General features: G+C 38.1%; 1 protein-coding gene and 1 long non-coding RNA gene across 3 annotated transcripts in view; one reads left to right on the top strand and one right to left on the bottom strand.

The window, feature by feature from the left end:
* The window catches only part of ZFYVE16 (zinc finger FYVE-type containing 16), a 52,957-nt gene extending 35,249 nt beyond the window's left edge, over window positions 1-17,708 (bottom strand). The window contains exons 1-2 of the mRNA XM_090276425.1: window positions 17,608-17,708; window positions 474-582 (exon numbers count right to left, since the gene is read on the bottom strand). Of these exons, the coding sequence (XP_090132551.1) occupies window positions 474-543 (70 nt within the window). The 5' untranslated portion in view covers window positions 544-582; window positions 17,608-17,708. The remainder of the gene's footprint in view (window positions 1-473; window positions 583-17,607) is intronic.
* The window catches only part of LOC150008605 (uncharacterized), a 35,424-nt gene continuing 25,804 nt past the window's right edge, over window positions 17,344-26,963 (top strand). For both annotated transcript variants that reach the window (XR_016511124.1, XR_016511123.1), the window contains exons 1-2: window positions 17,344-17,703; window positions 20,472-20,526. This is a non-coding gene — a long non-coding RNA (uncharacterized LOC150008605). The remainder of the gene's footprint in view (window positions 17,704-20,471; window positions 20,527-26,963) is intronic.

The raw sequence follows: 26,963 nt of genomic DNA, 5'->3' as shown, positions 1-26,963 counted from the left end.
TTGCTGTAGATATTATAAAATGATACAAATTCACTCAAAATAACTTAGTTAAACTATAAAAACCAAACTAAGGAAGAGCTGAAAAATGATCTATCTTTTTTGTTCCACCCTCTAGTTTCCTAGTCTTCATTCTAAGATGAGGAAAACACCATCTCCCACAGTAATGAAATACCAGTTATGCAGAGCTTTCAAGTTACTGTTAGCTGGTTCATATGTTGGTTTTAAAGGTGTTTCTTTTAGCTATATTTGTATCTGGAGATAAACTTCTAGTTACCTTACATCCATTTCTGGCTATTGGTTCCATTCGGTATAGGAATAAACAAATATGTTATAATGAAATAAGTGAATCTATTATAGAAGATAACCATGTGGCCAAAGAAACCAAATTTTGCTAAGAGCACTCTATATCTGAGATAACTGAATTAAAGACATTTATAAATTTCATTAGTGACAAAAATGAAAAACCAACAAACCTGGATTCTGTTCAAAATCATCAAGGAGTTTGTCCAAGTCACTGACTGCTGCTTTAAAATAACTGTCCATCCTACTTGTAAACTTATTCAGAATTTAATTCTTGTATACCTAGAAAATAAAAGGTATGATATTTCATTAAATTCTCCAACATATAAATATTATGCCATCTACCATATGCCAAGAAACATAATCAGGATATAGACACAAAATTTATAAGTATTGCTCTGAGGCACCTATAATTTAGTTGGGGAATTTGCCTCCCTCTCTCTCTCTCTCTCTCTCTCTCTCTCTATATATATATATATATAAATGACATGAAAACCAACTCTAACAACATAATATGCAAACATAAACTATTATAAATTTTAAAACACATATATAACTCATGGATCAAAGAAAAATTCTTAATTGAAAGCTAAAAGCAGTTATAAGTACCATATATCAAATAATATAAATATACTACATTCAGATCCCCCTGGCTGGTTTGGCTCAGTGGATTGAGCGTCGGCCTGCGAGCTAAGTGTCGCTGGTTCGATCTTCCAGTCAGGGCACATCAGAGAAGGAAAACTCTGACTCCAAAAAACCTCCGCTGCCTTGCGGCATACCTCTTCAGGGGAAAGGCTAGGGGAGTAAACCCCGACAGAAAATCCGGAGCCGGAGTCCCTAAGGCGGTTTGACGTTGTAGTCATCACCGGCAACTCCTCCGGCGCACCTGAAGCCAAGCTGTATTGACTCCGTCTTTCCCTTGGACCCTTCAGCTGCGAAGAGAGGGGGGGTCTGCTGCATGGGCAACAGCAGACCCTCCATATCACCCCGCCCAGGCTCTGTAGCTTCAGCTTCACTGGAGAGGACACTCCAGCGTCATCGCAAGATGTCGATTCAACACGGGAGGAGACAGATACCGTGTCACTCCTGAGTCGGACTGCACAGCCATTCTCGGCGGTGCAGATAGACTCTTAAGAAGCTACACCATCATCTCTCGAGACGGACGGCTGCCGACGACGACTACATTCAGATAAAAATACTGCATGTAAAAACTTGTGAGACTCAGCAAAAGCGGTACTTCAACATTTGCCTAGATCCTTGGATGCTTATACTATTATAGAAAAGAAGACTGAAAACTTATAAGCTAAGAGCAGAAATGAAAAGAAATAGAAAAGAAGCATAGAGAGAGAAGTATAAGAAAACTAAGTTAGTTTTATGAATAAAGTAGGTGGCAGAAACTTCACCAAGTGAATCTGAGACACCTTGAAGGAATCTATCATTGACTGATGGGGTAATATCAAAAGGACACAGGAGACAAGTTGAAGGGCTCCCACTGGCTTAAAGGGGACAAGGGGACATCAAACAAACGAAGACTGCAAAGGACTGAACACAAATCAAACAGATAAAAAACCAAGAGATCATAACGATACTAAAAGCATAAACAAGGCAGCCCACCCATTGGAGGGATGCTAGAGTACTAACTAATTACTCTGAAATTAATACCTTAAGGAAAAAAGAGCCAAAAATTTATCCTGCCCTTTCTTTACAAAATATGCTTTAGAATAACAAAATAATTGCTGAGGGAAAGTTCTTTAGATAAGAATGCAAGTTAATAAATATAGGAGGATTATTAAAAACCATCTCTTTGTATTCCCTAGTACAAAAAATGGACTAGGCAATGGCTATCAATGGACAAAATTTAGATGAAAGGCTGGAGGGTAAATATAATGGTGGGATCATTCCAACCCATCTGAATCCAGTGATCAATGTCACCGTCAATAAATATGAACAAACCAAACATGTGCCTCATACGGAAGCAACAGCATCACGTAAAAAGTATTCCTGCCTAAAAAAACTGGAACCTGAATCTAATCAAGCTTTTAGAACTAAATGCATGTTAACAGGAAATTCAAGCATAGAGGGACAAGTTAAATGACATCAAAAGAAAGCAATCAGCTAAATCCAGAAGGTGGAACACTCTACAGTAGTGTTCCTCAAACTGTCTATGGTGAATGACTTTTTTTTTTTAAATTCCAATCTGCTGCAAACTGTTAGTTTTGTAAAACACAATAAAACAATACAAATTCTGCAATAATACATCTAAACAAAAAATAGACATTACTAAGTACACTTGAATGGTTGCCTAGAGTGAGGAATGCAGTAAGAAATGAGAGATAAAAGACAACAAACATGGAAGAAGACTTGAGACGATGAACACATAATACAATAAACAGATGATGTATTATAGAATTGTACACCTGAAACCTATATGATTTTACTAACCAATGTCACCCCAATAAATTCAATAAGAAAAAAAGGTAACAAGTGAGAGGGCTTTACAAGGACCACTTATGATAGTTGCCATGAACGAAGGACACTTGAGGTCTAGAAAAAATAAAGACTACTTTAAAAATGGGTTAAAAAGATTAGACAGAACTTAAGAGAAAACTAAATATATTGGAAGATCTATCTGAAGAAATTACCAATAATGCATCCCAGAGAGACGAGGAAGAGGAAAATATGAAAAAGAGGTAAAGAGACATGAATGACAGAAAGGAATCCCAAAAGGAGAATAGAATACATGGATCAAGTATAGTTGACACCATAATGCTAGTAATTTTTCCAGAATCAATGAAAAACACAACAGATACAGACATCTCATTATATCAAGCAAAATAAATAGAGAGAAATCCATAGTAAGACACTGTATAGTGAAACTTTTGAACTCCAAAGATACAGCAGCCAGAGAGAAAAGGTCACCTTCAAAGTAACAATAATTATGCTGGCAACAGGTAAACTTCAGAACAGTTTTCAGTAACAATGGTATGTCATTCTAATTCAATAATGCATATTACTTCCTTTATTCTCATTTTTAAGTTGTGGTTATACCATACATATACAAGAGTGCATAAAACACAAAGATACCAAAACAAACAAAAAGGAACTTGAAGGGAGAGATAATGCAGAAGCAGAAGAAAATGTCAAAGGACCTAGTAATTCATACTCTCAGAAAAAATTAATGCAACTATGAAACAGGAAGGAGAAACCATAAATAAGGAACATATGGAGCAAAAAAAAAGATCATGAAAACTGATAACAGAAATGTGAGGTCTTAGGATGCAGTGAAAAGAGCATTTAGAGACAGTTACAGTATTAAGTACACACATATTTTTTTAAATATCTAAAAGTCAATAATCTAAGCCTCCACCTTGGGAAACTAGGAAAAAAAGAGCAATTTAAGCCCAAAGCGACTGGAAGATAATAAAGATTAGAGTAGAAATCAATGACATTAAAAACAGGAAAACAATATAGAAAATCACTGAAACCAAAAACTCTTTCTTTGAAAAGATCAATAAAATTGATAAACTAGGCTAATCAGAAATGAAAGAGGTGTCATAACTACTGATGACACAGACACTTAAAGGAAAAGTAAGGAATATTATAAACTCTGCCCACAAACTTGAAAATTCAGATGAAATGAACCAAGTCCTGGACACAAACTACCAAAATTCACACAAGGAAGAACAAATAATCTGAACAGCCTTGTATCTCTTACAAAAATTGAACCAATAATTAATAATAACCTTCCACAAAACAAATCACCAGGTCCAGATAGCTTCACTGGTAAATTTTATCAAACATTTGAGGAAGAAATGATACCAATTCTCCATAATATCTTCCAGAAAAAAAGAAGTAAAGGAAACACTTCCTAACTCATTCCAGAAGACCAGCATTACTTTAATACCAACACCAGATAAAGATATTACAATAAGGAAAATTATAGACCAATATTGCTCATGAACACAAACCTAAAAAGCACTCGATAAAATATTAGCAAACTGAATCCAACAATATTAAAAAGAATTCTATACAAAGGCCAAGTGGGATTGATCCAGGTATGCAAGGCTGGTTCAGCATTTGAAAATTAATCAATGTAATCCATACCAACAGGCTAAAGAATTATCATTTAATTTTATTAATTGATGCAAAAAAATCAGACAAAACCATACGCCTGCCCATGATAAAAACTCAGAAAACTATGAGTAGAGGCAGAACTTTTCCAATTTGATGATGAATATCTACCTAATACCTACACCTAACATACTTAATAGTGAGAAACTGTATCCCTTCCCCCCAAAGACTAGGATCAGAGAAGGATGTCTTCTCTCACCACTCCTATACAATACAGTACTGAAAATCTTGCTAGTGCAATAAGACCAAAGGAAATAAAAGGTACACTTCTTGAAAAAGAAAAAAGTAAAACTGTCTCTATTTGCAATGATTTTCAATGTAGAATATCTCCAAAAGTTGACCCCCCCAAAATGGAAAAGTGAGTATAGCAAGGATACAGGTCACATGGTTAACATATAAAAGCCAAATGCATTCTTTTATATGAGCAAGGAATAACTAGAATTTGGAATTTTAAAAACTACCATTTACAACAGCATCTCAAAAAAATTAAATACTTAGGTATAAATCTAACATAATATATACAGGATCTCGGCAGCCGTCCGTCTCGAGAGACGATGGTGTAGCTGCTTAAGAGTCTATCTGCACCGCCGAGAATGGCTGTGCAGTCCAACTCGGGAGTGACACGGTATCTGTTTCCTCCCGTGTTGAATCGACATCTTGCGATGACGCTGGAGTGTCCTCTCCAGTGAAGCTGAAGCTACAGAGCCTGGGCAGGGTGATATGGAGGGTCTGCTGTTGCCCATGCAGCAGACCCCCCCTCTCTTCACAGCTGAAGGGTCCAAGGGGAAGACGGAGTCAATACAGCTTGGCTTCAGGTGCGCCGCAGGAGTTGCCGGTGTTGGCTACAACGTCAAACCGCCTTAGGGACTCCGGCTCTGGATTTTCTGTCGGGGTTTACTCCCTTAGCCTTTCCCCTGAAGAGGTATGCTGCAAGGCAGCGGAGGTTTTTTGATGTGGAAAACTACAAAATGCTGATAAAAAAATCAAAGAAGATCTAAATAAATGTAATATATTCCATGTTCATGGATAGGAAGACTCAATATTAAGATGTCAATTCTTCCTAACTTAATCTCTAGATTCAATGCAATCTCAATCAAAATCTCAGCAATTTTGTAGGACTCAGGAAACTGATTCTAAAGTATATATAGAATGGCAAAAGACCTCAAATAGCCAACATAATACTTCAAAAGAAGAATAAAGTTGAAGGACTCAAATTCTGTGATTTTAAGACTTAAAACATGGCTACATATATCAATGGAACACAATAAAGAGCCCAGAAACAGATCCAAACACGTATAGCCAATGTATCTTTGACAAAGGAGCACAGGTATTTCAAAGAAGAAAGGATAGTCTTTTTAACAAGTGCTGCTAAGAAAACTGGACATCCGTATGCAAGAAGATGAACCTAGATACAAACTTTACACTTTACATAAAAATGTATTTAAAATAGATAATAGGCCTAAGTGTAAAATGCAATATTATAAAATTTCTTAAAGAAAACATAAGAGAAAATCTATATAACTTTGAGTTTGGTGATGAGTTTTTAAATACAACACCGGTGCCATGATCCATGAAAGAAAAATATTGGTAAATTCTATTACTAAAATTAAAATTTCATTTCATCTGCTCTGAAAAAGACACTGTTTAAGAGAATGAGAAGACAAGTCACAGTCTGGGAGATAATATTTACAAAACACCTATCTGATGAAGGGCTTGAATCTAAAATCTACAAAGAACTCTTAAAATTTAATGAATTAGAACAATCTAATTAAGAAATGAGTAAAAGTTCTGAACAAACACCTCACCAAAGAAGATATACAGATGACAAATAAATATAGAAAAAAATACTCAACATCATATGTCTTTAGCGAACTGAAGACTAAAACAATGAAATACTGTTTCACATCTATTACAATGGCTAAAATCCAAAAATCTGACAATACCAAATGCTGCAAGGATGCCAAGCAGCAAGAACTCTCATTTACTGCTGATGGGAAGGCAAAATGGTACAGCCACTTTGGAAAACAATTTGGCAGTCTCTTGCAAAACTAAACAAAGTCTTACTATATGATCCAGCAATCATACTGCTAAGTATTCACCCAATTGACTTAAAGATTTACATTCACACGAGAACTTGAAATGTTTATAGCAGCTCTATTCATAACTTCTAAAATTTGGAAGCATCCAAGATGCCCTTCAGTAAGTGAATAAACTGCGGTACAACCATGCAATGGAATATTATTCAGTGATATAAATAAGTGAGCTATCAAAGCCACAAAAAGACATAGATAAATCTTCAATGCTTATTGCTAAGTGAAAGAAGCCAGTCTAAAAAACCTACATACTGTACAATTCTAATTGTATGACATTATGGAAAAGGTAAAACTACAGAGACAGTAATCACATCAATGATTGCCAGTGTTTTGGGGTGTAGCAGGGTTAAACAGGTAAAGCACAGTGGCTTTTTAGGGAGGTGAAACTATTCTGTATGATACTGTAATAAAGAATACAAGACATTAAGCCTTTTTAAATACTCACAGAACTTAATAGCACAAGGAATAAACCTCATTGCATGCAAATTTTTAAAAATTATTTATAAGGTCAGGGTATCTCCCAATGGAATACAGCCTGTGACAAAAAAAAGTCTAAGGGCATCACAAATTAAAAAACAACCTCACTGAAGGGAGTGGAGGAATAAAGTACGATCTTTGGAAATGAGTGAAATATGTAAGCCTAACGGCAAAAGGAACACAAGCAATGTAATGTAGTTGATAATGTCTTTTCCCATGAGGATACAGGTTAATAATTCTGAAACCACTACACATGTATACTGGAACTGAAATTAGGTAACTGGATGGCTGATGGTGGAAGTCTGGTTTCTCTCTGTGGAGGGAAAGGTTATAGAAAAACCAAGGAAAGGAAGCTAGAATAATCCATGGAGTAATGAATTTAAGTTTAAGATATCAGTGTAAACAAGTTCATGTTTAGCTTAATATGGCAGAGATGATTGATTACACATAGAAATGTATATAGATATTAGTATATAGATATATGCATATACTAATATCTAGAAACACATATACATGTATCATATATATCTATAATATATGTCTACACACACACACACATATTTATATCTCACTCTGTCAGCTGAGAGGGCCTAGAAGCAAGACATCTCAGTGATGACAAGCACACTCAGTACCCTGATCTTGGTTTCTCCAATAAAGGAACCAAGGTTCCTCAGAGAAATAGTTGATTCTAGGACTGGGGCAGAACATATATTATACAAGATGAGCATGGAGCATCTTGTAAGAAAGTACACATGTGCGTGTGCCCACATCCACACACAAAATGTAGGAATATGTCAAAGGGATACAGGAGCCAACTGAAAGAGTTCTCAAAGGCCAAATCTGAGGCAATTTGAACAATAAAATAAATAAAGCAGTACTGGATTATAACCCAAAGCATTAAAAACTTATAAGATAGCCCTGGCTGGTGTCGCTCAGTGGACTGAGCACCACCAGCCTGTGAACCAAAAGGTCACCGGTTCAATTCCCAATCAGAGCACATGCCTGGGTTGTGCACCAGATCTCCAGTTGAGGGACTGCAAGAGGCAACCACACATTGATGTTTCTCTCCCTCTCTTTCTCTCTCCCTCCCCCTCTCTCTAAAAATAAATAAATAAAATCTTCAAAATAAAAAGTTTACCAATTAAAAAAACCCCAAAAACTATGATTAAATAAATGGGAGAACAAGACAAATCTCCCATGGAAAGAGATTCCAGATTCCAGATAATTTACGTAGATACTTTGCACTCAAGGCAGTGGAATGTAACTTGCCACTCAGGTGTGTGCTACACACAGTGAGTTTCTAAAGAGTACACTATGAAAAAAAACTTTACAGTGGAAAAACAAGACAAACATTACCTCAAGCCTGGGATCAAGATTAAGATCAATGGTGGTAAGTCATGCGGATAGTATCTACCCTCAATATGATGTGATGAGAATGGCACTTTATATCTGTTGTCTTCCTCCCAAAACATATTACCACAATCTAATCATAAAAATATCAGACAAATCCCAATTGATACTCTACAAAGTAACTGACTAGTAATCCTCAAAACTGTCAAGAGGATCAAAGGCAAATTATATCTGAGAAACTGTCACAACCATGAGGAAGGAGCCTAAGAAAACAAGAATACTCAGTGTAATGTGGTATCCTGGAACAGAAAAAGTCTCTTAGGAAAAAACTGAGAAAATGTGAATAATGTATGAACTTTAGATAATACTGTATAGCAGTGGTTCATTAATCATGATAAACATATTATATTAATGTAAGATATAATAGAGAAATTGTAGCCCTGGCTGGTTTGGCTCAGTGGATTGAGCGTCGGCCTGCGAGCTAAGTGTCGCTGGTTCGATCTTCCAGTCAGGGCACATCAGAGAAGGAAAACTCTGACTCCAAAAAACCTCCGCTGCCTTGCGGCATACCTCTTCAGGGGAAAGGCTAAGGGAGTAAACCCCGACAGAAAATCCGGAGCCGGAGTCCCTAAGGCGGTTTGACGTTGTAGTCAACACCGGCAACTCCTGCGGCGCACCTGAAGCCAAGCTGTATCGACTCTGTCTTTCCCTTGGACCCTTCAGCTGCGAAGAGAGGGAGGGTCTGCTGCATGGGCAACAGCAGACCCTCCATATCACCCTGCCCAGGCTCTGTAGCTTCAGCTTCACTGGAGAGGACACTCCAGCATCATCGCAAGATGTCGATTCAACACGGGAGGAGACAGATACCGTGTCACTCCCGAGTCGGACTGCACAGCCATTCTCGGCGGTGCAGAGAGACTCTTAAGAAGCTACACCATCGTCTCTCGAGACGGACGGCTGCCGACGAATAGAGAAATTGGGTATGGGGTATAACGGAACTCTGTACTATCTTTACAATAATCCTGTAACTCTAAAACTATTCTAAATTAAAAAATTATTTTAAAAAATGAAATCAAAGCCTTGGAAAATATAGTTGAGAAAATATTCTAGGAAGTAAAACAAAAAGAAAGGGATGGAGAACAGGAGAAAAGGTTAGAAATTAGAGGATCAATTTAATATGGTTTAATATTCAAATTACAAGTTCAGAAAGCAGAGGGGGATAAAAGGAAGAAAGAGTCAAATAAAATACCCCAGAACTGAAGGGTTTGATTCCTAGATGGGAAGGGCCCATTTAGGGTCAAATGAATGAAAAACCCTTACCAAGCCACATCATTATGAAATTTCAGAGAACCTAAATGGTTTAAGGGAAGATTACACCATTTCATACCGCAATCTGCATCCTCCACCTTTCCTTTCCCCAACACTACTGACCATCACGTCCCATCCTGCTCTCTTTAATCTATTTTCTAAAGCACTTACTTACTTTACAATATTCTAACACTTTACATAGTGTATTTATTACATTTATTGTTTACCTCTGGAACAACTCCCTCTCCAAATTTAAGCTCCATGAGGGTAGGGATCTTGTATTTTTGTTCACCCATATATCCAAAGTACTTTGACCAGTGCCTGCCACATAAAAATGCTTAATAAATACTTAGTGAATAAATATAAAAGTTTCCAGAGAAATAACAAGCCACATACAAAGGACTATCATTTTGGAAGTACACTTCTTGATAGCAACTCCAAAAGCTAGAAAACAATAGAACCATGCCTCCAAAATTCTAAAAGTAAATAATTTACAACCTAGAATTCTCTACTCAGCTAAGCTATCAATCAAGTGTGAGGGCAGGATAAATAAACATGTGAAGACATGTGAGAACCCCCCCAAATTTGCCTCCCATTCAGTCTTTCTCAGGAAGCTAATAGAAGACGTACTTTACCAACATGAGGGAGACACCAAGAAAGCGGAATACCTAAAATCCTGGAAACAGGCTACACAACACAAGGAAAGACAAAAGGAATTCACAAAAGAGCATAAAAGGACACTCTGGGAAGAAAGTTGTGCAACTGGCCAAGAGCAACCCATCAAGACTGACACATGATGACAGACAATTATAGGAAAGATGTTTTAAAAACCAAACAAACAAATTATCTGGTATATTTGAATCTACAAAAAGATTTATCTATCTTGTCTGAAGGGCTATTAGTACATTAAGTAAAAGATATAAAAGATACATTAAAAAGATATAAAACATGGAAAGATAGATATGTAAAAGAGCTAATAATTATTAACTCTAGGAAAAACAAAAAAATCATATAAGGAAATATCATTACAATATACTATCAGGCTCAGTTGTACACAATATTTACATAATTAAATGATGTCAACACTAAATAATGATATAACTAATTTATGAATATAAAGAAGTGGGAGGAGCAATGCAATGTGGTGTTTAAAGGTGGAGGTTGATATAACAAACCTAGACTCCCATTTTCTATAATAGGAAATTGGTAAATAGAATCTAAAACTGTGGTAAGATGGGGTAAAGAGAGGAGATAACTGTATAAGTAAGCATATTATTTTTATTATTTTAAATATATTTTATTGATTACGCTGGTACAATTGTCCCAATTTTTCCCCTTTGCCCACCTTCACCCAGTACCCCACTTCACTCCAGCAATCCCTCCCCTTGGTTCTTGTCCATGGGTCATGCATGTAAGGTCTTTGGCTTCACCCTTTCCTTTACTATTCTTAACATTCCTTTGTCTATTCTGCTCCTACCAATTATGCTTCTTGATCCCTGCACAATTTCCTCCTTTCTCCCACTGCCCCCTCCCAGCTGATAACCCTCCAAATTATTCCCATACCTATGATTCTGTTACTGTTCTAGTTGTTTCCTTAGTTTGCTTTAGTTTTTGTTTTTATTTTTTAGATTCAGTTGTTGATATTGTGAGTTTGATGTCATTTTAATGTTCATAGTTTTGACCTTCTTTTTAGGTCTCTTTAACATTTCATATAATAATGGCTTGGTGATGATGAATTCCTTTACTTTTATGTTGTCTTGGAAGCACTTTATCTGTCCTACCTTTCTAAATGATAGCTTATTGGATAGAGTAATCTTGGTTGTAGGTCCTTGCTTTTCATCACTTTGAATACTTCTTGCCAGTCCATTCTTGCCTGCAAAGTTTTTTGTGAGAAATCAGCTGACAGTCTTCTGGGAACTCCTTTGTAGGTAACTCTCTTCTTCTCTCTTGCTGCTTTTAAGACTCTCTCTTTATCTTTTTAACCGTTGGCATTTTAATTAGGATGTGTCTTGGTGTGGTCCTCTTTGGATCCAACTTGTTTGGGACTCTGTGCTTCCTGGACCTGTATGTCTCTTTCCTTCAACAAATTAGGGATGTTTTCCTTCATTATTTTTTCAAATAAGTTCTCAATTTCTTGCTCTTCCTCTTCTCCTGCTGGCACGCCTATGATTCAGATGTTGATATATTTAAAATTACTTCAGAGGTTCCTAATCCTCTCCTCGTTTTTTTCAATTCTTGTTTCTTCTTTCTGTTCCAGGTGAATGTTTATTTATTCCCTTTTGTTCCAAATCATTGATTTGAATCCAAGCTTCCTTCCCATCACTATTGGTTCCCTGTATATTTTTATTTCATTTTGTATAAACTTCACTTCTTCCTTTATTTTGTGACCATACTCAATCATTTCTCTGAGCATCCTGATCATCAGTGTTTTGAACACTGCATCTGACAAGTTGGTTATCTTCATTTCGTTTAGTTCTTTTTCTGGATTCTTTTTTTTGTTGTTGTTGTTGTTCTTTCAGTTGAGCCAGATTTCTTTGCCTCCTCGATTTGGCAGCCTCCCTGTGTTTGTTTCTGTGTTTTGGGTAGAGCTGCTTTGATTCCATGTCTTAGTAGTATAGCCTAATGTAGTAGGTGTTGATTGCGTCCACTGGCACAGCTTCCCCTATCACCCAAGCTGAGTACTCGAGGTGTGCTCTTCGTGTGGGCTGAGTACACCTTCCTCTTGTAGTTGAGACCTGATTACTGTTCGCATATCCAAGGGAGGAATTTACCCAGGCCAGCCAGCTGCAAGGACTGGCTGTGACTGACTACCAACCTTTGCCTTCTGTGGAGGATCAGCTGTGCATGGGCAGGGTGGTGGTGCTCTGACATGGTATGTAGCTGTCCACTGGGTGCACTGGTCCTGGGGTTCCCCGGGCAATGAAGGCCAAGGTCAGCACCCACCTATATTTTGTCTGGGGCATCCTGCCTGAGTTATAAAGCAATCTGAGATGGCTGCTACTCTGCTGGGCTTGGAGATTCCCAGGCAAAGCCAAGCTGTGAATCTAAGCTGCCTGCTGGTAGTGCTGGGCCTGGGGCTCACTGAGGTCAGTTATTGCTTGTTTGAGAGAATTTAGGAAGTTGTGAAGCAAGAGCCAAGACCAGCCATTCACATGGAAAAGCAGTTTGAGTGGGGCCATAAGTTGAGTGGGGCGGAGTCTCTGAGGCTCTCCAAGGTGGGTCAAACAGAGATAACCAGGTTGATGGAATCTCAGACATGGCACTAGCCTGCTGGCTCTGTTGGGGGAGGATCCAAAAAAGAGACACTGGCCTCTGCTCACCCTGATGTCAGACACTTCAGTTTCGCTATATAACACTGACACCCCTCAAGCTGTCACCCAGTGCCAGAGCCCAGAGGAAGTGAGTATGAGCAGGTGAGTCTGTGTGGGGGTTCTTAAGAGGAACTGCTTGGGGCTCCAGCAGTTTCTTCTACCGACTCAATACCTGCTTGTTTTTGCAGCCAGGAGTTGTGGGGACTTATCTTCCCAGCACTGCAACCCTGGGCTGGAGGGTCTGGTGTGGGGGTGGGACTCTTCACTCCTGAGATATTCCTCCCACGTTTTTATCTACCACAGGTGGGTGTGGGACAAGCCTATTCCATATCTGTGCCCCTCCTGCCAGTCTGGATGGATATAGTTTCTTTAATTCCATAGTTGTCAGACTTCCATTCACTTGATTTCTGACAGCTCTGGCTGATGGTTGTTCTATATTTTAGTTGTAATTTTGACGTGGTTGTGCAAAGAGGCAAGCCACAGGTGCCTATGCTGCCATTTTCACTGGATAGCATGTTATTTTTTAAAAATTAGAGGTAAAAAAAAGAGTTGAATAGTCATTGACTTCAGGACCAGCCTTTCTCAATAAGGATTATGTGAGATAATTAAGCCTTACTGCCCTAAGGCATACACTTTAAGTAATAAATTAACTTCTCTTCTATGCATCTAAAGTGTTATCAGTTATATACCATCCTTGGGGGAATTAAGAAAATAGTTACTCAAATCATTTTCTGTATTTTTTTATTCTGATGAGGAACGCTGACTGAGAAAGGATACTTCTGGAGAATGGGATTCAGGGGAGAGAAGGACAGGAGCAGAAAACTATTATTTTCCATTATAAGTCTTGTAGTATCACTTAACTCTTTAAATTATGTACAGGTATCCCTTCAATAAACATAAACATTACATTAAAAAATTATAGTAAAAAGTAGTAAAGGAACTCTGAATATAGAGTGTATAAAAAAATAAAGCACAGGAACTGAAAGGTCTAGAAGTAGTTTCTCATTAGAAAAAGCCAAAGATTCAAAAAAAAATGATGGTGTTCAATAAATACTATTCACAAAGTACCTATATAGCAATGTACTACTCATTATGTTATTTGATGCCTCAGAAGATATAAAAAGGTAAAATAATTACAAATTGATAACATATTTCAACAATCTGTAGATTTGATACTGTAAATACTATACACTGAAAACTAAACATGAAATCTTATTAAGCTGCACATACTTCCCATTTCAGTCCACCAAAATATATTAATATATATCGTGCCAGTAATCTACCATGGACAGAACATACAAAAGAAATATAAGCGCTGTCCTGACTGATGCAGCTCAGTGGATTGGGCACCAGCCACGGAACCAAAAGGTCACTGGTTTGATTCCCAGTCAGGACATGTATTGCTTCTGGCTGTGAAAACCAGTGGGGGCAGGAGCAGCATAAGAAACTGGTGGTCTCTCAGGAGAGTTTGTTTAGAGGGCCCCCACAGTCCTAGAATGTATGCAAACGTACTCAATCTGGGAACCATGACCAGGGAAACAGCTAGAGGGGTACCAATCACATATGGGAAGCAGGAAAAGGGGCGAGTGCTCAGCAAGCGACATTATTCCCTCTCCGACCCCTCCCCCACATACAGCACCACAAGGTGGTGAAACAGGTTGCCCTGCACTGACAAGTATCTAAAGTTCAGACCCTTACAACATAACAGGTGCAAAAGCTCTAAGATACAGAGGCAAACACAGGAGGCTGTCAAGTTTAGGAGACAGAGAAGTATGGCCCAAAAGAGGGAGCAGATCAAGGCTCCAGTGGGAGAACTAAGCGAGGAGGAGATAGCCACTCTAACAGACACAGAGTTCAAAACTCTAGACGCTCACAGACTTGACAGATATGGTTGAGTACGGCAAACACATAAGGGAAGAAATGAAGGCTACACTAAGTAAAATGAAGAAAAATCCACACGAAACCAATGGTGATGGGAAGGAAGCTGGGATTCAAATCAATGATTTGGAACAAAAGGAATAAATAAATATTCACCTGGAACAGAAAGAAGAAACTATTGAAAAAAATGAGGAGAGGATTAGGAACCTCTAGAGCAACTTTAAATGTATCAACATCTGAATCATAGGCATGCCAGTAGGAGAAGAGGAAGAACAAGAAATTGAGAACTTATTTGAAAAAATAATGAAGGAAAACATCCCTAATTTGTTGAAGGAAAGAGACATACAGGTCCAGGAAGCACAGAGTCCCAAACAAGTTGGATCCAAAGAGGACCACACCAAGACACATCCTAATTAAAATGCCAACGGTTAAAAAGATAAAGAGAGAGTCTTAAAAGCAGCAAGAGAGAAGAAGAGAGTTACCTACAAAGGAGTTCCCAGAAGACTGTCAGCTGATTTCTCACAAAAAAACTTTGCAGGCAAGAATGGACTGGCAAGAAGTATTCAAAGCGATGAAAAGCAAGGGCCCATGACCAGGATTACTCTATCCAGCAAAGCTATCATTTAGAATGGAAGGGAAGATAAAATGCTTCCCAGAAAAGGTAAAGCTAAGGGAGATCATTGTCACCAACCCCTTATATGAAATGTAAAAAGGACACATTTAAGAAAAAGAAGATCAAAACTGAACATTAAAATGAAAACAAACTCATAAATATTAACAAATGAATCTTTAAAAAAAAACCCAACGAAAACAAACTTAGCAAACAATGAGAACAGGAACAGAACCATAGATATAGAGATCATATGGAGGGTTGTCAGTGGGGAGGGGGAAGGTGGAGAATGGAGGAAAAGATGCAGGGATTTTAAGAAGCATAACTGGTAGGCATAAAATAAACAGGGGAACGTTAAGAATAGTATGGACATGGAGAAACCAAAGGACTTAATATGCATGACCCATGGACATAAACTAAGGGGGGGGGGGATTGCTGGAGGGAAGGTAGGTACAGGGCTGAGGGGGGCAAAGGGGAAAAACTTGGGACAACTTAACAGCATAATCAATAAAATGTACTTTAAAAAATTAAAACATAAAAATCTATAGAAAAACACTTGGACATTGGACTACTAAAGGGCAAATAACATGAACAACTAATAAGATTATGAAAAAAAGGTTCAATACACAATCTGCACTATCAAATTAATGCAAATTAAAACATACCATTTGTTGCCTACTAAATAACATAATTTTTTAATAATAAAACTTCTCAATGTTGGTAAGCGTGTATAAAAAGAGCACCTTGGACACACTGATAGAAGTAAACTGGTACTCTTTCAGGGAAACAATGTGACAATATATATCAATAGCCTCAAAAAGATTTCTAACAGTTGATCTAAATTCTCTTTTTAGAAATTTAAGAAAATTTCTAAGTGTGGTAAGAAATCCTTAGACCCACTTGGTTAAATAAACTATGATACCATCATATTATGTAACATTATGATTTGGTATGATAACTTAGCTTTATTTATAATGTAACTGTTTCAAAAGATATTCTGCTAACATATCTGTAATCAAAAATCATAATGTTACACTTATAAAGATTTTAACACATGGGAAAATATGCTTAAAATATAATTTTAAGCAAGAAAAGCAGCTAATCCAAGTATATATAAAAATCTCATCTTAATTAAGAAAATACCATGGAAAAAGGACTCGAAGATAAAAAGTCAAAATATTAACTGTGGTTGATTACCTTTGTAGAACGGAATTATGGTTTTCTTTTTCTTATACATTATTATACTTAGAATTTTTTTACATTAAGCAAACAGTTTAACATCCAGAGGAGAAAATAAAGGAAGAAATTGGGTGCAAATTTATATCTCTGCTGAATCAAACCATTAAACTTCTGCCAATTCAAAAGACAAGCTCAAAATAATAAATGAAGGAACCTAATTCTACCAACAAATTGCCTGTTTTGTTAAATTAAGACATTCATTTATTAAATATATGGGCTGGTTTCCATAAGAGTCTAACAAGGACACCCTTAATCTGGAATACAATAATTTGTGATGACGATAATACAAGTAAGTTACTAGTTTAAAAGGTTATCTTCTAGCATTTTTCAAAGGTACCAAGGTAAAGATAGTGGAGAAGGAACACTACCTCATCCTTTCGGTCTAAAATGATGAGGAAAATGGATCGGTGCAGGAATGGGCTTTGCAAGAGCAACCGCGGAGACTTTTCAGTGCAGAGGCTACCACTCCGCGGGAACAACAGTTTTCACCAGCAGGAGCAGCCCCTCCGCAGGCGCTCCTCCCACCTCTCGCCGCAACCCCGGGGGCGCTCCCTCGGCAATGCCAAGCACTTCGGGAGACCCCAATAGGCAGCACCCAGCCAACAGCCAACAGCCACCGAGATTACCCTCCAGGCCTGATCCAGTCTTCCCGTCTTTTACAGAGGGGACACGATGTTTGAGGGTCGTGGTTTTCCGGCCCATTGAGGGGGATCGGAAAAGGGAAGGATCCGGTGCTCGTGCTCAGTCCCCGGAGGAAAAGGAAGGCCAGACCAAGACCCTAGGGCAGAGCGTCCAGCGGCTACCCCGCCCCCTCCATGAGGGCAGTCGGAGTGTGGAGAAGCCAAGACGGAGTGTGGAGAAGCCAAGACGCCTGTCAGGAGGGGCTCTTACCTCCTCCCCACATCCCTACCTGCGGAGCTCTCTGGAGACTCTGATAAGATGCAGCGCTGAGGAGCGAAGTGCAGCCCCAGACTGGAGTCCGGGGAGTGTGCAACGTCGGCTCCAGGTTAGTTTCCCCGACCTGGGAGTGAGCAAACGGCGCAGGCGCAGAGGCTTCCCTTTGGCTCACACGCCCCCTACCTCCGCGTCCACAGCCTCTAGAGTCCCGAGGCGCCTGCGCGCTGCGATGCGCCGCCTGAGCCTGGGGCCCAGGGCTTCTTACCGGAAGTGCCTGAGAAGATTCTGGGGTGACGGGGACCGCTGATGATCGATCTTATATCTGGACTCGGTTTCCCACTGGATGGTTTGTAACCGAGATCCGGAGGCGACCGGCGTCACAGTCAAGCTTCTTTTGCCCTTCGCTGACCTAGAAGACGCTTCCTCCGACCCCGGTCTCAAGTGTCCTAAGAGCCGGCAGCGCAGCGATCCGGCCTGCACCGGACATACTCGCCTGCCGACAAGCTAACCCCGCCTGCTCCCCACGCTGTTGTCCTCTAAAACCTAGTTTTTCACTTCAGATTTGTTTTGCAAACCGCCGCGCTCCCCCTGCCACAACGAAAAACGCTCCTAACCCCACCCTGAGCTTCAGGCCCTCCAGCAGACTGGCCAATTCCATCCGCGGCTCTGCCCTTCCCTCTCCCTTGGGTTAGTTCTGCTTTTCTAACTGGCCACAAAGACAACTGCCACCCCTGTCTAAAAACAAAAGCTAACTAATCTGTTTGAGGGAAAAAGAAAAGGCGTGCGTGTGATACATATTTGTGCTTTTTGAACTTTGCTGTTTTTACCACAATTTAAAAGAGGGAAGAACAGACTTCTCTGTGTGGGATCAAGGTCTCATTACAGGGTTGAGGTGGGGAGAACTCATCAATTGACAAAAGGTTTTACCTGCTCGAATTTCATACTAGTCCTTCAAAAATTTCACTAGTCACAGTATCTCAGGAGTATTTCAGTCAGATATGGTTATAGTGAAAGATTTGAGAACTGGTGTTCAAATCCTAAATCTTCAAGTTACAACTACAAGTTTGTTATCTAGTTAATGTTGATATTCTTTCTCTAATCTTGATTTCCTAAGCTCTGAAATGGAAATCTGTGGTTCTAGTTCAACAGCGAAGCTTTTATTGGTTGCTTAAAATAATTTATTGGAAATCTGCTATATAACAGGCACTGCCTTAGATGCTTTGCTTATTATCACATTTTATCCTAAGAATAATTTTGCATAGTACAGTATTTATTTTCTCTTCTTTGTGTTAGGTGTTGTTTACAGATGAATAAAATGAAGTCACTGCCTTTATGGAACCACAGTCTCTCTCTCTCTCTCTCTCTCTCTCTCTCTCTCTCTCTATATATATATATATATATATATTTGGGGTTAAATTATATAGTACCGTGTGAGGAACAAATAATAGAAATAAAAAACACTAAGACATTAAATAGACAAATGGGGAATGTATGTACATGAATAGTCAATTCACAAAACAGGAAATTTAAGTGTCTACTACCTATTTTGCTAATGTTCAGCTCAGTAATGAAATGAAGACCAAAGAGATGTTATTTCCCATGGATCAAATTAGCCAGTTAGTTTAAAATATGAATGAACTCCATTGTTGAGGCAAGAGTGAAATCAGCACTCATCTTGTTAGGGATCTAAATCAGAAGAAAGGTTTTGGACAGTTATTTGTCAGATTATACTAAGATATGTTCAGATGAGCTAATTCAGTAATTTTCCTTCTGGAAATTATAAGGAGATACTCCAGAATACAGTATTCCCTCTCTTATCACGGGTATTATATTCTAGACCCCCCCGACGAAGTAGGAATCTTACATTTATTCTACACTCTTAAATCTACATAACTTTAACAACATACGTATACAGTACCGCAAAATCCCGCGAAACAGTGAGGCCGCGATAAGTGAACTGCGATATAGAAAGGGACTATACCGAGATTTATATGGAATAAAAATAAGAAAGTAGACAAGTTATTCAAACAAAAGCCTTTCATATACAAATGCAATTGTACTTTGTTATCACTTATTTGTTGATGAGTGTTTCCTCTGTTCAGTACATTATGCTATAAGTTGTAAGGATTATAAAGATGGATAATTCATGATTTTTGCCCTGAAGTTCACAATCCACTGTTATTCTTTTATTTACTACCATAAATCATTGAGAGATTACTTAGATATAATAAGATTATGCGATCTTTGTATAGATTATGGGTCAATTAAATTTTTTGTGATTTCCTTTGCTGTGTAGAATAAAGAAGAAGTTTGTACCTCAAATGCATTGTCAAAGAGTCCTCAGAAAAGCTTGAGTAATAATTTCTGAAAAATCCCATGTGTCATCTTTAACTTGGTTTCTAAACTTGAAGAAATCATCCCAATTGTGACAAATTTGGCAACTTATTTTTTAGACTAGTCATTGCTTGAATCATCAGCAGTTTATTTTGAAAGGTGATTAGAATCCTGATGATTTTAAGAGGCTTAAGTTCAAAAGATATGAACTTTAGTAAGTAATCTGGGTGGAGAAAATACCAAAAGCAAAGGAAAATAACTATTACAATCATCCATTTGTTTCATGGCTGGTCTTATACTAACAAGCAATTTTAGAACTAGGGATTCATTGCTCCAAAACACAGAATGTAACCTAGAACTGTTAGTTAACCATTAGTATTTAAGTACTCCCTAACCATGTTTAAACATTCATGAGAAACAGGGCTAAAACATCTTTTTAAAAAATTATGTTGTTCCAGGGCCAATTAAATCAGCTATTTAGAGCAATGTCACTAATAAAGAAATAGCTAACTTTTTTTTTCCTTTTTTTTTTTTTAATGATAGAAAACTTTGGAAGAAATTCACTAAAATATTACCTGGATTATATTTTGAAGATGATGTGAGTGATTTCTCTCTTCTTTTTAATTGTCCATATTTTCTAAGTTTTTATAATAACATCAATAATCCAATAGGGAACATGGAACACTTTCTTCTAAAAAGTATTGCTGAGTGCATAATTGAATCAACCAATTACCTTGCATTTATTTTTGTAGTCTACATACAGTATATTGCATGACTGTGAGTCAAAGGAGAGAAATAACCAAAAAGGATGGATGAACACTTGTGTCTAGATACTGTCTGAGCAGTGGTGACAGGTACCATCATTCCCAGAAGTAAGGTCTAATACAGCTTGAACATCATAACACAGGTCCTCTTAACAATAAAGTCATTATAATTCTTTGCCAAATATCCCCAGTTCTCCTCTCTTCCGGGCATGTGATGGCAATGCACTTCCTGACCCCCTTGTTGAATAGGGTCATGTGACTGATTCAAGTATGTGAATTGTGAGAAGTGATATGTATCATTTCTAGATTGGATCCTTTACTCACCAAAGTGAGATACTCCAGATCCTGCTTCCCCTCTGGCACAGCAGTAGGCGAGACTGCTCCATCAGTTTGAGTCAATGAGAGATTCCAATGAAAAGAGCACTTCATGGCAGGGCGCGGGGGGGGGGGGGGGGGGGGGGGACGGACGGACAACAAACAAATCTTGTCATATGCCACTGAGATTTTTTGGGTGGTTTGTTACTGCAAGAAAACTTAGCCTGTAATGGCAGATAAACTTTGTTTTATGCCTCTGAGATTTGTGGATGACTATTCTGCACTACATAGTACACTGAGGCAGTGCCTCAAAGAGGCTATCTGCAACAGCATTATTTCCTAATATGTTTTTCCTTCACAGGTGAATTGCTCTACGCTCATAATTATATTGATTTGCCAAGTAACTAAATACATTTTGTTGTAAGAATGATAGTGAATTTTTTACTTTAATCTTTTATTATGGAAAGTATCAATCACATATAAAAGTAGAGAGAATATTGTAATAAACCACATACCTACCTCTCAGCTTCTACATAAACAACTCATAGTCACAGATCTTATTTTATCCAGACTCACCCATTCTGCCCATCTGTGCATAGCTGGATAATTTTGAGGCAAATCTCATATATTGTATCTTTTCATCTCTAAATTTTTCTACATGTATATTTAAAAGATAAACCCTTTCGCAAGTAAAAATAATAATGCAGTTAACTCTCTCGTATCCAATACCATCATCCAGCTTAAATATGGACAATCTTGTTTTATCCTTACCTTTACCCACCTGTATTATTTTAAAGCAAATTCTATACATTACATTATTTCATTCATATTATAATATTTCTATATATGTTATATATACATATATCTCTAAAGAAAATAGTTCTTTTCAAAAACATAATAACAATACCATTTCACACGTGAAAAATTAACAATAATTCTTCAATAATACTAAATATTTAGTCATTTGTGTTTAATATTCTATTTGTTTAAAAAAAGTTATAAACTTGAAATTGTTTGTGGAAATCCAAACAGGTTCAACATATTGAGATTGGTTGCTATCTAGTAATATTCTCTCATTCTTTTTCATCCCTTGCAATTTAATTTTTGTTCCTATTTTTTACAGTATATTTTATTGATTATGCTATTATAGTTGTCCCAATTTTCCTCCTTTGCCCCACTCTACTCAATACCCCCTTTCCTCCAACAATCCCCACCCTTATTTCACGTCCATGGGTCATGCATGTAAGTTCTTTGGCTTATCCATTTCCTGTACTATTCTTAACAGCCACCTGTCTATTGTGTTCCTACCAATCATGCTTCTTAATCCCTGCACCTTTTCCCCCATTCTCTGCCTTCCCCTTCTTAGCTGATAACCTTCCAAATTATCTCCATACATATGATTCTGTTCCTGTTCTGGTTGTTTGCTTAATTTCTTGTTGTTGTTGTTGTTTTTAGATTCAATTGTTGATAGTTGTGAATTTGTTGCCTTTTTAATATTTATGGTTTTGATCTTCTTTTTCTTAAATAAGTCCCTTTAATATTTCATGTAATAATGGCTTGGTGATGATGAACTCCTTTAGCTTTATCTTTTCTGGAAAGCACTTTATCTGCCCTTCCATTCTAAATAACTTTGCTAGATAATCTTGGTTGTAGATCCTTGCTTTTCATCACTTTGAATACTTCTTGCCAGTCCCTTCTTGCCTGAAAAGTTTCTTTTCAAAAGTCAGCTGATAGGTTCATGGGAACTCCCTTGTAGGTAACTCTTTATTTTTCTCTTGCTGCTTTTAAGATTCTCTCTTTATCTTGAACCTTTGGCATTTTAATTATGATGTGTCTTGGTTTGGTCCTCTTTGCATTCATTTTGTTTGGGACTCCGTGCTTCCTGGACTTGTGTGTCTATTTTCTTCACCAAATTAGGGAAGTTTTTTAAATTTTTGCACATGAGTTTTCAATTTCTTTCTTCTCCTCTTCTCCTTCTGGCATCCTTATGATTCAGATGTTGGCACTTTTGGAGATGTCCCAGCATCTCCTTATTCTCTCCGTATTTTTTTGAATTCTTTTTTCTTCTTGTTGTTCTGGTTGAATGTTTATTTCTTCCTTATGTTCCAAATTGTTGATTTGAATCCTGGCTTCCTTCCCTTCACTGTTGATTTCCTGTGGATTTCTCTTTATTTCACTTAGTTTAACCTTCATTTCTTCCTTTATGTTATTGCCATACTCAATGAGTTCTCTGAGAATCCTGATAAACAGTGTTTTGAACTCTGCATCTCATAGGTTGGCTATCTATATTTCATTTAGCTCTTTTTCTGGTGTTTTGTTGTTCTTTCATTTGGGCCACGTTTCTTTGTCTCCTTAATTTGGCAGCCTCCCTATGTTTGTTTCTGTGTATTAGATAGAGCTGATTTGACCCCCCATCTTATCACACTTGTATATGGCAGAGAATTAGCTATGTGCCTGGGCAGGGAAACCCACTTCACTGCTTTGTGGCTCTAGGGGGTGGGGGTGAGTGGCTTGGAGAGGAGACATTGCCACTGCCTGGCTTCTGAAAGTTTGCCTGGCACTCACCCCATTTCCCATATGTGTCTGGCACCCTTCCAACTGATGTCCTTGTGTGAAACCCAGAGAGGGTGGGTTTGCATATGTTCTAAGTCTATGTGGTCCCGTTAAGTGGTGAAAACCTTCCAGTGTCTTCCACCATCTCAACCCTTACTGGTTTTTACAGCCAGAGGTAATGGGGATTTATCTTCCTGGTGCTGGAACCCTGGACTGTGTGGTCTAGCCTGGAGCTGAGATCGCTTGCTCCCAAGGTATCCCTCCTGATTTTCATCTGCCATACATGAACATGGGACCTCCCATTCCACATCTGCCACCTCTTCATGCCACACGGTTTCTCCACCTGTCTCCATGACTCTGCCCCTCCTACCCTTCTGGCTGAATGTGATTTCTTTAAATCCTTGGTTGCCAAACTTCCATACAGCTCAATTTTCTAACAGTCCTGGGTATTCCTTGTTCTGAGATCTGGTTATAATTCGTTCTATGGTTGCTTGAGGAGGCAAAGTGTGTTTACCTACACCTCCACCTTGACCAGAAGTGGTGCAGTCTAATTTTTGAAAAATCATGTCTTTTGGCCTGTAGAATTTTCATTATTTGGATTTTTCTGCACCTACCTCCCATGATATCTTTTAACATGTTTTTCTTATCCCTATGTTTCCTATAAACTTCTAGCTAGACTGAGAGGCTTACTTTGATGCAGGTTCAGTTTTTTGGCAAGGCTCCTTCATAAGTGGTATAGTAATCCACACTTATCCATATTTTGCCACCATCAGATATAGTCTAAACATACTAAATCAAAAATTCCAGAATTAAACAATTTATAAGTTTTAAATTGTGCATTAGTTTGAGTAGCATGATGAAATCTTGGATACCCTGCTCCATCCAGCCCAAGACATGAATCATCCTTTTGTCTAGTGTATCCACACTATACATGCTCCCTTCCTGTTAGTCACATAGTCACATCTCAGTTATCAGATTTACTATTGAGCTATCACAGTGCTTGGTTCAGTTAACACTTATTTATTTAATAACAGCCCCAAAACACAAGGGTAGTGATGTTAGCCATTCCCATATGCCAGAAAGAATTCACGAAGTGCCTCCTTTAAGTAAAAAGGTGAAAGCTCTCAATAAGGAAAGAAAAGAAGTTGTATGCTGGGGTTGCTCAGATCTACAGTAAGAACAAATCTATCCCTGAAATTGTGAAGAAAGAAAAAGAAATGTGTGCTACTTTTGCTGTTGCATCTCAAACTGCAGAAGGTCCTGTCACAGTGAGTGATAAGTGTTTAGTTAAGATGGGAAAGACACTAAACTTGTGGGAGAAATACATGAACATAAAATGTTCCAGTGACGTCAGTGTGTTGCCCCAGAAAACATTGAGCCTGTGTGAAGACTTCAGCAAGGGATATCCCAAGATGACAACAGGCCATTTACTGCAAGTAGGGAATGGTTAAACAGATTCAGGAAAAGGCTTGGACTGAAAAATATACAAATTATTGGAGAGGCTGCATCTGCCTATGAAGAAGCTGCTACCACATTTCTGGCAGAGTTGAAGAAGTTGATTAAGGAGAAAGGATACCATCTAAAACAAGTCTTCTGTTGCAATGAAACTGGGATGTTTTTGAAAAAGATGCCTGATAAAACCTTTATTCATAAAAGTGCAAAGGAGGCACCAGAGCATAAAACATGGAAGGAGAGATTAACTCTGGTACTATGTGGCAATGCTGGAGGGCATATGATAAAGCCAGATGTAGTGTACAGAGCAAAAAAACCATATACTCTCAAAATCAAAAATTATCTGCCTGTGTTCTGGCAATATAATCAGAAAGTGTAGGTGACAACCATCTTGTTTATGAAATGGCTTCACTAGTGCATCACAAGAAGAAGGGTGAGTATGATACAGTAAGATATCTTGAGAGAGACCACATCCACATAACTTTTGTTACAGTGTATTATCATAATTGTTCTATTTTATTATCAATTATTATTGTTAATCTCTTGCTGTACCTAATTCATAAATTTTATCAGAGGTATGTATATATAAGAGAAACATATTATATATAGAGTTCTGTACTCTGCATAGTTTTAGGTGGGGGAACTTGGGATGCATTCTCATGGATAGAAGAGGACTATTGTATTATAAGACGCATAATATCTTATTGGATGTCTTTTAATGAGATGGCTTTACAAGAGCAGCTGCTATGCTTGATCAGTGATGTACAAGGAGGCTGCATAATATGGGACCACATTTCCTCGTGGGGCATTTTCTCCCTATTATGGTCATTTCCCTGACCATTTCCTTCCTAACATCAAGTACTACTGGACAGGATCCCTGGTTTTAATGCTATTATTTTTCCTAAATAGAATTTTCTTTGGTGACTTTTAATCTGTTTTCATTTCAATGATGGCTTATCATTTCTATTACAAACTGGTTTTTCTTGCTGTCTTTTATATATTAGTTAGATTTTGATTTGGCTAAGAGGATTAGTAGCCCCCAAAACATCAGAGGCTTAAACTAGATGCTTTTTTTTTTTTTGCATTAATATCCAGATACAGATGGACTAAGGCTGCCATGTATCTCTGTTTTATGAAGTCAACACAGACTTTAGAGTCTTTTAGTTTTTGCTGGATCATCTGTGGCCTCTATTCTCAAGGTCGCCTCATGGCCCCAGAAGGTTACTTCAGATGCAAGGATCAAGTCCATATTTCAACCAACAGAAGGAGGAAAGAGGTATAGTGGGTCAAACGGTTCATGTGAGTTTTTTCTTAAAGAACATGTCTCTGAAGCTGCTCCAGCATGTACTGTTAGAACTTACTCTCCTGTCCACAGAGAAGACAAGGGGATTGCCTTTATTTGGGAAGATACTGTGCCCAGCCTAAAATTCTAATGGTAAAGTGGATATTGGGAAGAAATAGCAGTTTTCATCACACTCTCTTAGAACCATGGTGCCATTGGAAGCACCCTTGTTGCAAGAATACAATAATAAATATTTCATCAAATAACATGGATCTGAGCAGGCGTTGTATAATTATTGCAATTCTAAAATAAAGACTGACTTTTCATTCACACTAGAACACATTTTCAATAATTACGTTGATGTTGAGCAAAACATACCATTGGCACCCTTACCAGTGTAGCTCAGTGGGTTGGGCATTGCCCCGCAAAGCAAAAGGTTGCCAGTTGATTCGTGGTCAGGACACATGCCTGGGTTGCGGGCCGTTCCTTGGTTAGGGCACATGTGAGAGGCAGCTGACCTATGTTTCTCTCCCTCTTTTTCTCCCTCCCTTCCCCTCTCTCCAAAAATAAATAAATAAAATCTTTAAATAAAATAAAAAACAGACCATTGACCATTTAGTTAAAAAATGCAAATGCTTGTATGCATACATCAGTTATTTTATGTACAAT

The sequence above is a fragment of the Furipterus horrens genome, unplaced genomic scaffold (genome assembly GCF_987537825.1).
Source record: "Furipterus horrens unplaced genomic scaffold, mFurHor1.1.pri manual_scaffold_5, whole genome shotgun sequence".
Taxonomy (NCBI): Eukaryota; Metazoa; Chordata; class Mammalia; order Chiroptera; family Furipteridae; genus Furipterus; species Furipterus horrens.
The sequence above is the reverse complement of the archived record's forward strand: the minus strand, read 5'-3'. Positions and strand labels throughout refer to the sequence as shown.